Genomic DNA, 10771 nt, shown 5'->3' on the forward strand with positions numbered 1-10771 from the left:
AGCTTCATTGCCCTGGTGATAGCATCTTAACTTGATTTTTCCCCGGGAGGTTAAGATCTCCTCTTGCCAACGGTTTGTGATGAAGCAGCTTTCCTTTTCGGGGGTTTTCAAGGTCCAGCAATAGTAGTACAAGAGGTACAGAAGGCACATGTTTCTCTGCAGCTGAGCCGATTTCCCAGAAACGCCCTGCTGTCAGCTTGCCCCCTTAAGTAGAAAAGTGGTCCTGAGGATCTGCTTTCCCTCCGAGACAGATAGATGGCCCAATGGGATTCAAGTGCTGTTCCCTGTGGAGAAGGCTGGGGCCACACAAACGTGGCTTTAGGATTTAGGTATGAAAAGTGAACGCTTCAAACCCAAAGGGCCTTTTCTTCCTTAAATAAGCAGCCATTGTGTAGGCAAGCCACCTTGTGTTCTTCCTGGTCCTTTCAAGGATCCAATGTCTTTCTCAACAATAGAATGGGGGTTTCTGCAGGGCTCAGGGGCTCTCGTGTCACTATGGAAACCTGGCCTCTCCGCCAGCTGCCTCGTCCAGGCTTCTTGGCAAAGAACAGGCCTCAGAAAACGAGAGACCTCTCTGATGTCTCACAGAGTCCCGCCGCACAAATAAGACCCAAGAGGAACCTGGGCTTCTGCTCACGCTCAGGAGAAGGTCTGCACACCGTCCCTGCCGGGAGCACAGCGAGGACCCGTGGCCCCCGTTCACAGAGCTCCGGCCCACTGATGCTCGCCCAGACCTTAAGGGGTGGGGATGCGGCTGTGCATCTCGACATCTGTGAACTGGGGGCTGCCGCTGCCGTTGTTCTCGGTGGTGATGGGCGAGATGACGTGCTTAAGACGCAGGAGCATAGTAAAGAGCAAGATGAGCAAAATAGCCAGGAGACTCAGGAACAAGCCGACATACATATACAGATTGGAGTACTTATCGGCTGTGGTGTCGACCTCTGTTGCGGGTGTGGGAAAGTGGGCCCTGCCGGTGAGGTTTCCATGGTGACGAAAATAGACCTCAGTCATCACTCAAGACTAGACTTAATGCCTTATTCTCTTGTGCTAGTTCCCTCTCAATATTCTGCAGCCTCCTCGCTTGGTCTCCACGTTCACGGGCCAGTTTAACGGACTCTGCATCATACTGGGGTCCCCTTCAGAGTGTAGTCCCCAAGATGGCTTTATGCGGCTCTCACTAGGTTATAATCCCCGATGTAGCACCCAGGGACCCCTAAGACAATAACTTGTTATCCCCATTTTCCGCCACTTTCATTCTTGATCGCTCAAAATAAATAGAGTGGGTACCCTTTATAACACTGAAGCTGGGGGAGGGGGCAGGGGTAGGCCTAAGGCCCCACTTGAAGGTGAACCTAGTTACAGTATAGCAGACTTTTACTCTATCTCAGGACAGGAGTGGGGATGCGATTTGGCCTATGGTATAGTTCGGTCTACATCAAAGCTTCTTCAACTGGGGGTCTCAACCCCGTATGGAGTCACAGAACAGAATAAGATCACAGAATTATTATTTCTTTTCAGTAAATCTGACTCATATACCTATTTTATATAAACCTCTATACCCACGTCACGTAAAAATTCCTCGGACAAAAAGGGGTCACAAGGGCCAAGAGTTTACGAAGTCCCGGGCTGGCTGATCCTGTCTTTGTTTCAGTTACGAGTTGGAATATTGGACCTGGAGATCCCTTTTGGCTCTGAGCAACAAGGATTCTCCAAGACTGTGATCTGGATGACAATAAGAGCTTCCTCAAAAAAGGAAAATCTCTGCAGGTTTGGTGGGGGGCCTGGTTTAGAATATCTATAGCCTCCAATGTGACTTCCTCTCTCAAGCCTCCCCTGGCATGGCGCCACGATGGGGGCCCTGGATGTCCGTGGGACACACTTCTCACCAACACTCTCTTCTCCCCTCTGTCTTCAAGTGGAACGGAAGCGCGCGAAGTGGTGAATGGTCGGGAAGAAGCTGGTTCCACTATGCTCAGGAGACCCGGACCTTTAGGGGCATCTAAAGCTTTGCCATCCTGTGAACAAACACACAATTAGAGAAGCAAATGTTTAAACAAATACAGAGAGAGACAAAGAGATCTTGGGGCTGGGGGGGGAGTAGTTTGCTATAGTTAAGACCACTTTAGAAATATTTGAAGGTCTTAGGATTTTGAACATTTGTTTTTCTTAAACTTGTGCTTTTAAGTTAGCAAGCAACTCAAATCACCAAACAGCAACCGCTAACTCAATTAGCCATTAGCCCTGCTGACTCAATTAGCCATTAGTCATGCTGTACAGAAGGCCTTGATAATAAGTTGATAAGAGCAGTTGTGGATCAAGGAGGCAGCGGCTTCAGAGTCTGAGAAAGGAGAGAAGATCGTATCTGACATCTGTGGCTCAGTGGCCCCTTGACAAGACAGATGGGACTTAAGGAAGATGTATCTTGCTGTCATGTGAGGGGCGGTTTGGGGGCCTTAGGGGCTTTCAGGGAAACAGGGGGAGGATGGATGTAAGGGTCTGAAAGCCACGCTTTTTCCAGGCTCATAACATCGGGCTACCCTTTAACAGGGTCCCCAAACCCAGAAAGTGTCTTTAATAAGCAGATGATTACCACCGAGAAGGCCTCCAAGCCTAAAATAACATTGAAAGTGGGCTCGTTTCCAAGGAAGCTCTAAATTCTGTATGTTATCGCTTCCTTCTTCAAGGAGAAAACTGGCCAAACCCTACATCCCAATGCAGATTTCTCCACTAGCACGTGGCCTTGACCTCTCATGGACATAAGTCTCCTGGATTCCCCACAGCTGTCTGTTTGTGTATGGGACAAAGGACTGACTAAAGGCCCCAGACAAGTCCCATGCCTGGATCTAAGGCAAAGAGGGACCGTGTTCTATAGATCTCCCCAACCAAGAGCAGTGCGCATCGTTCGCTCCTTTTTCTCCTGTTATGACGTGGCGTTCTACACACACTATTCACGTCCTCTCCCAATGAGCAGGAAAGGGCTAGGACCGGGATCCCCAATTCCATGGATATAGGGAACTCGGAAACTTAGAGAGCTTCCTAGAACTCTGAGAGCTGGGATGATTTGAGATGAAGCTATTATGGCAAGCCACACTGCAGAAGGAAATCACTGATAAATCACCAGGATCAATCTCCATGCTAAGGTTGACAAGAACAGACAGAAAGGCAGGCTCTCGGGCCTTTGCCCAGGCCGGGCTCCTTGCCTGAAACGCCCTCTCCCTCCCGATCCCTGGCTCACTTCAAGGCCCTGCAGTCACCAGCTAGTCATGGCAGCCTTTCCACAATTAGCATCCCTTATATCTTCAGATAATCTTGCATTTGCTTCTGTGGGAGCATATTGCTATGACCTCCCAGGGGAATGGCAGCTCTTTGAAGGCAGGAATTGTTTTTCATTGTCTCTCTGGGCCCCCAGCACTCAGCAAATAACACTAGGATTTTAACAATTGCTTGTCAAGCTGAGTCAAGTGAAGTCCAATACTGGAGTTAGACTGTGCCTCTGTCAACAAGCCAAGGGGGCTCTGGGGACCGTCCCACCTTTGATGGTATCAAGCCTTCTACTGGATCTCAACGTCCAGAGGCCACCAGCTGGTTTGGGACCCCCAGGCCAGCAGGAGCAAGAGCCTTGTACCCAAGCAAATAAACAGACAGGTTTTCCAAAGAAATGGACAGGTTTTCTGTGGGGAAAGAGGGCAAAGCTAGCTTCGGGGTCCCTTCGTTAGCCAAAGCTTCCTGGTTTCTGTGTGTCTACACACAGCACAACTCTAATCCTCATCACAGTAATCCCAGCAGGACCTTTATTATTGGTTCCTGGAAGTGAAACTTGACCTTGATACATCATCGATTGTCATTCCCCAAATGAGCCGCTAATCATGACTCAGCAAGTCCATCTGTCAGGCCGAGAGCTGGGGAGGAGGATGGGGGAGGGACAAGGGGCCAACCTGAGCATCTGAGGATGAGATTCATGTGGGCTCCTGGCCCTCCTCACCATTCCATGGAGACCTGTTGCTGAGCTGGGGGCGCTCGGGCTCCAAGTCCCTGACCCCCAGACCAAGGATCCTGAGGCTGAGCTTCCCACCTGCCCTTCCGCCTCTTTCAGCACTGTCAAGTACTCGGTACAATGTCACTCAAATGCACTATGGGAAAAAAGAAAGGTGTCTCTTTTGCCATCCATCCCCCTAAGTGATTTTCATTAGTTTACACTTTCCAGGCTTATTTGGACTTTGGATGAATTGACAAACTGAACTGGCTTTGAGGGGGCCTTCTCTTACCACAGATCCACCCTCCCCAGACCCACAAAAACACTCCCTTCTCCCAGCGATTAGGGCAAATCTAACCACGTCCCTCCCCTACTCTATAAATTCGTTGACTCCCTATTGTCTCTAGAATAAGACGTAAACCTCTCTTGGGGGCTTATAAAGCACCAGACAATTTGGACGGAGACTTATTATATATCATTTTCTAGCATATAATATATATTACAAAAGATTCTCCTTGCTCCGGCCTAATCCAACCATCCAGTTTTCTCATCCCTCAATAGGGTATTCTACCTGGACGCTCTGAGTTGTTCCCCTGGCCGGCTGTTCTCCATTCCTTGAAGACTCAGTTCGAAAACCCCCTTTCTTCCAGTCGATGATTCCCCCCTTTTTTAATATCCTGAAACTCTTTGGAGGCCAAGGGAAAGGACTGGGCTTTTAAATGGCTGAAATCCAATACCCAACAGCACAAAGGAAACCGGTTGTTAAATAAAGAAGTAGCTAATTTCATGGACTCCCTAAAATTGATCCATGAAGTATCCCTGAGGTTCAGAACCTCAGCCATATAGGAAGCCTTTCTTCCTCCACAACTTCTGTGGATCTCTAACCCTAACCCTAACCCTAACCCTACATATGGATGATAGGTGTTGTATATGTTCCATAGATTTAACACACACATGTATCTATGGGCTGTTTCTGCGATAGAAACGAAAGTTTCTTAAGGGTAGAAGCCTTTTTCTTTTTGTCTTTGTATTTCCAGGACCTAGCATGAAGCCTAGAACACAGTAGGTCCTTAAGAAATGCTTCTTTGAAGGAAACTAGCATTCATTAAGCACCCACCATGCGCTAAGCCAAAACAAATGAAAATGTTTTCTCATTCAACTCTCTGGACAACTTTTGGAGATAGGTGCTTTTATTAGCCCTGTTTTACATTTGAGGAAACTGAGGCAGAAGGCAATTGATTCACCCAAGGTCACGCAACTAGGATTTGAACTCATCTCTTCCTGCTTCCAGGCCCAGCACTTTCTCCATTGTGCCACCTGACTGTTCTCCCTTGTAGGATAAGGCAGGAATAAAGTGAACAGCAGGACCAAATGTCTAGGTTTCTAAAGCTTGTAAATAGGGGCTTCCAGTCTCACCTTTCCCAGGAATCTGCTACTCATAAAATAGGAACCATTGACCACAAAGATAAAGTATAAACTTTTTATCTCAGCATTTGAGGCTTTTTTTTTCATTTTTTTAATTGACAAAAAGTTGCCTTTTCTCTTTCTCACCTTCCCTTCTCCACCCCCCCCCCGCATTGGAAAAGAACAAGAAACCTTGTTACCAACATGTATAGTCAAGAAAAACAAATCTATCTTGACATTCAAAGCTTTCCCTGATCTAGCTGTACCCTCCCATCCCAGCTTGAGAGATTCTTCAAGTCTCTTTCACCTATCTCATACTGGAGTCACACCGGCCTAGTCTGGGTTCTTTAAGTAGCCCTGTCTTTGTGTTTCCCACCCCTGTGCCTTTGCTCACACTATTCCCCTGCCTGAAGTGCCTTTTCCACACCCATCTCTCTTAAAATCCTCCCGAGTTTCCAGGGCCTGTTCCCGCGCCATCCCCTTCACTCAGTCTTTCCCGATCACCTCGGTCAGATGGGTTTGTGAACGGCATCTCTCCTACATCACCTCTCCTAGTTTGCTGACTATTAGTCATTGGGTATATGTCATATCCCAAGGGACTATAATCCCTCTGAGGGCAAAGATCATATCATCTCCTTTGCATTTCCCCCATCACTCAGCCCAAGGGTTTGTACGCGGCAGATGTTTCGTGGGTATTCGTTGAATGAAATCGCTTACGACTATATAATGCAATGACCTCAAAGAATATTCTTTCCTTAGCTCCGGATTACTAGGGCTTGGAAAAGCTCAACCAAGAGCCCCTCCGATTTCTTCCCCTAGTATCAAAAGCTTGAAATGGAAAGAATCGCAATGGGAGGGTTAAGCAGAAACCCTTTTTGTCAGAGACATCACCCTTGAATTTGCGCTCTTGAAGGAAGACGTGGGGAGCCTCAAGTTCCATTAGTAGTGAAGTCTCAGGTATTCAAAAAGCTAATTCCATTTGAATGAAGCTTCCTCTGTCTTCTGAGGGAACCAAGCCCGAGTCCTGGTTTCCATAACAGCTCAGCCACAACAACTATTCATTCTATTCCTCTGAGCCAGGCCCTTGCCAGGAATCGGTCCCACTTACTTGTGGAAGACACTAGTCTTAATGACAGCCCTCTAGTTCAAAGTCAGCATCACCCCACAAATGTCTCATTTCCGACATTAGACTCATGGTTCACATTGTACATGAAAACAACCATTGTTTGACCGATACATGAAAACAGCTGTTTTGTTGATTGATATATGAAAACAGCCATTGGTTGACCTGCAATGAAAACAGCCATTGGTTGATCAATACATCAAAACAGCTGTTTTGTTGACTGATACATAAAAACAGCCATTGGTTGATCCACAATAAAAACAGCCGTTGGTTGACCCATACATGAAAACGGCCATTGGTTGACTGACTACCTGCCTCACTTGTCAATCAGGTACTCTTGAAAAGTATGGAATATAGAATATAGAAAGTACCGAATAAGGACCTCCAAAACGGGAAGGTGGCCAAGGTTCTGTTGGCTAACTAGAGAACGATATTAGTGGTCCCCTCCCACATTCTGCATCTACTCCCCAGACTCTGCTAGCAGAAACAGTTCAAGACAGGCTGATGGATCTGCTAGAGAACTCTGAAGCCATCTAGTCCAAACCCCTCATTTGACCCAAGAGGAAACAGAAGCCAAAAGTTAAGTGACCCACCCAAGATCACACAAATTCTATGAGATGGGGTAGGATTTGAACCCAACTCCTCTGACCAAAACCGGTGGCCTCCTTCTCTATTCCAAAAAGTATCATCCCTACTGTGGAAAGACGTGGACCTGCTGCTTTTCCTGTTTTTTCCTATTTATTAAGCACTTGGCACTGGATCGGGCTTTGGGAAAGTTCATAAATAAAATCAATCACAACTATGAAGGAAAATGGCTAGAAGGCTCCCCAAATGTGTGTGAATGGAGCTGGGGCTGAGATGGGATAGGAGATGCCAGTTGATTTTGAGCCGTTGGTTAAAATATTGGGGTGGGAACTTAAGAATACTCCCAAGGACTGAGCACATTTGAGCCCCGGGTGCCGTGTCCGAGTCCTTCTGGCATCTTATTGTCCAAAATTCTTTTGGGGGAGGCTGGTTAAAAGGCACCGCAGGAGGCAAAGCAAAACACGTACACATGTGTGCACACACCATGGCTGCACCTTTGATTTCTAACTGACATGGTAGATGTAGGGTTTGGGAGAAAGGCAAGGGGGCAGTTGGATTCACTAAGTTCTTGTGTAACCTGGGGAGATGGCCTGGTAAATGGAAGCTGGGGGGGACTAATACCTCTGGATCGGCTGCTGGCTCTCCTCAGTCTAGCCTGTCCTCTGTCAGAAGAACGGGAAGGGATCCCAGCGTTTTTCCCGACTAGTGGTGGAGTTTAATGGGCTCATGGGATGGAGGAGCTTTGGCGAATGGGTGGAGGTGGTAGAAGGGGCAGCTCTTCCTTTGCCTGATCCTCTAAAAGTTCTGCAGACAAGTCAGGGGTCACATACATGGGCGTGGGGGTGAACCTTTGCTGCTGGGCACCCACATGTGCCGGGCCTTTGGAGCCCAAACCTTCCAAATAGCTAAGGAACAGAGAAGCCTGAGAAACGGGAACCCGGCAGGTGGCTCGGGGTTCTGGGGATCAGAGTCCCTTTGGAAGCTGAGCATTAAGCTGAGTGAGGAAGGGGCCGCTGTGGGATAGATTTCAGCATCAGCCTGGGGAAAAACACCAGGCTATTTCTGTAGCCTGCCTTACTCCAATTGTGACTTAATTAACATGCTCGCTCCGACAGGGGCTGTCTGCTCCCGGGTCCTTCAGGGGCTCGTGGTGCCCCTTTGCTGCACCTGCCAAAAGGAGAGAGAACGGCGGCTCCTCCTCTGCAGCAGCTGCCTCCTGTGCCCCCTGTGGGGGCCGGGGGGATCACATTTCACCGCGTCTTACCTTGCCTGCCAATGGGATGAACGGCCTCCCTTCTGGAGCTGGCATGGGCAGCCGGCCTGTCCAGGGACATCTCCTAGAACCTGGAGAAATGAGGATGGAAGACTTGCTCCACTGGGGAGACCACTGTCTCCCTTCTTCCCTTTCCCCCTCAGCTTCTTTTGCCAGGGCCCCCCTCAGAGGGCCACCTTCTCCCAGCCTCCTCCTGTGGCCCTGTGCCCCTGGGGCCTCTGGGGTGCCATCTCCAAAAGTGAACTCCGGCCAGCTCTGAGACCAGGAGCAACAGCCTGATGCTGACTCACTGCCTAGAACGTGGAAGCGAGGAGTTCGAATGAGTGAAACCTCTGGTCTCTCAGGAGGCAGCCGAGAAGTACAGGAGAGGGAGCGCCCGGCTCTGTTGTGCCTTCTCAGCCTTAGCACCAAGGAGGGAGGGAGGCGGGGGGGGGGGGGGGGGGGAGAAGCAAAGTTTGTTCGAGCCTCCTCTTTTAACCCCTTAGAGACTCACTCCGGCTTAGGAAGAGATGCAGGTATGCTGCCTCATGGGTGCTTGAGCACAGGTTGGCCCTCCTGCACAAGCAGGCCTTACGCTTGGTCTTAAAGAAACCACAAAACGGCCAGAAGGGGACGATTCGCCAGTCATTCCATCTTTACAGCCGGACCGGGGGCAGGATTTCGGGGAGAGCCAGAGCTAGCCCTTAGGTTTAGGGTGTCAATTTCTTACAGGCCAAGGCCGGACTTGATCAGCCAATTCATCAAAATGAGCATTTATTAAGTGCTTGCTGTATACCAGGCCTTACAGTAGATGCTGTGGAAAGAACAGTAATGAACATGTAGGCCCCACTGCCATGGAACACATGTGGGAACAGCCACCAAGGATGTATCCATGCGGCGCGTGTGGGAATGGCCGCGATGCAAGTGACCGTGGAATGTCGATACCTACATGTGTTGTCTAAATGGCTCACGGGTGACTTAGATAGATATGATCCGAAAGTGGGAGTGTCCCTACAGGGAGGGGGCCCGAGGCCTCTTGCTGATAGCATCAGTTTACTAGTTGGGAGAGGGGTAGGCAGGCTCCAGGAGCAGCCCTGAGGGATCAGGCGGGCAGGCTCTCCATCTCCCCAGCCTCCAATGTTGGTGGCTACTTCCCTGATCATTCTTAAGGAAGAGAATAAGCCCTTAGGTTCCGCTCACCACCTTATTACCTTCCCACAAATTGCTAGTCACACACAATACCATCACAAAGAGAGAACAGCGGATAAACCCATAATCCAAACACGACTGGTGGAGCTGTCCAGATTACAACATACCAAAGATACCAGAGAGTGAATGAGCTCTTCAGCAGGGAGTGAGAAAAACCCTTAGTTATAAAAATAGCCTGTGTGACCCTGGGTGAGTCACTTAACCCCAATTGCTTCAGCAAAAAAAAAAAAAAAAATCATCCTGCCCAGAAGATCCGTTCTCAACAATCTCTAGAATTTCAACCAATGCAGGGACCGAAGGGGCCAGCCTCCCATGGGCACACGCCATCCAAAGTCTCTCTCATAGTAGGCAAAGTCTGAGATGAGAGTCCATGGTACAGGCTGGAGAGTGACGAGAGCATAAATTGTTCACTCTTTGTCACTTGGTTTTTAAAAATAAATTGTGGTTGATATCCTTTGGGTTTATCTCACTGCATTTCTCTCAGTATCTCTCCCAAAGAACATATATTTTAAAGGGAAAAAAGAGGGAAAAGATTTGTTGAAATCCCCCAAATGAATCCTATATTAGAGAATATTTGCAATGCTCCATAGCCGTGGACCTCCTGCTTCTGCAAAAGAACGGGAGAGAGTGGCTGCTCCTCTCTCTTCGGGGCCGTGCTCGTTCCTTGCCCTTCTACAACACTCATTTTCCATCATTCTGCCATGATTATTTCCTGTGTACGTTTCTATTTACATGATTGGATTCATGGTGTAGCTCACCGGCTCGTCTCTACTTACTCTGCACGGGAGCGTGGAAATCTCGCCCCGCTCTCCGAATCTGTCATATTCACTGTTGCTTCTAGCCCAGCGATAATCTATTGCACTCGTGTCCCACGATTTATTCCCCAACTGGTGGGCATCTGTTTCTAATTCTCTGCTACCACAAAAAGGGCTGCTGTATAGCTTTGGAAATGCAGGGGGCCCTTCTTATTATCCACAGTCTCCTTGGAGTATATGACCAGGAGTAGGATCCTTGGGTCAAGGGACATGGGGGGATTCTTAACCAAACAAGAGATCGAGGCGGTGACATAAGATAAAATGGATCATTTTGATTCCATGAAATGCAACAATTTCCACCGAAAAATCCAACAATTTCCACCGAAAAATCCAACAATTTCCACCAAAAAATCGAACAATTTCCACCAAAAAATCGAACAATTTCCACCAAAAAATCGAACAATTTCCAC

The 10771-nt window shown here is 48.4% G+C and overlaps 1 protein-coding gene across 1 annotated transcript; it reads right to left on the reverse strand.

The window, feature by feature from the left end:
• Positions 1 to 735: 735 nt before the first annotated feature.
• SERTM2 (serine rich and transmembrane domain containing 2) lies at positions 736 to 1011 on the reverse strand. Its single transcript, XM_023507280.1, has one exon. The coding sequence runs from the start codon at positions 1009 to 1011 to the stop codon at positions 736 to 738; it is 276 nt and encodes a 91-aa protein (XP_023363048.1).
• Between the last annotated feature and the right edge of the window lie 9760 nt (positions 1012 to 10771).

Source organism: Sarcophilus harrisii, chromosome X (genome assembly GCF_902635505.1).
Source record: "Sarcophilus harrisii chromosome X, mSarHar1.11, whole genome shotgun sequence".
NCBI classification, from domain to species: Eukaryota; Metazoa; Chordata; class Mammalia; order Dasyuromorphia; family Dasyuridae; genus Sarcophilus; species Sarcophilus harrisii.

Excerpts from the sequence above, each read along its gene's own strand:
- SERTM2 (XM_023507280.1), bottom strand. The coding sequence starts at position 1,011 with ATGACTGAGGTCTATTTTCGTCACCATGGAAACCTCACCGGCAGGGCC.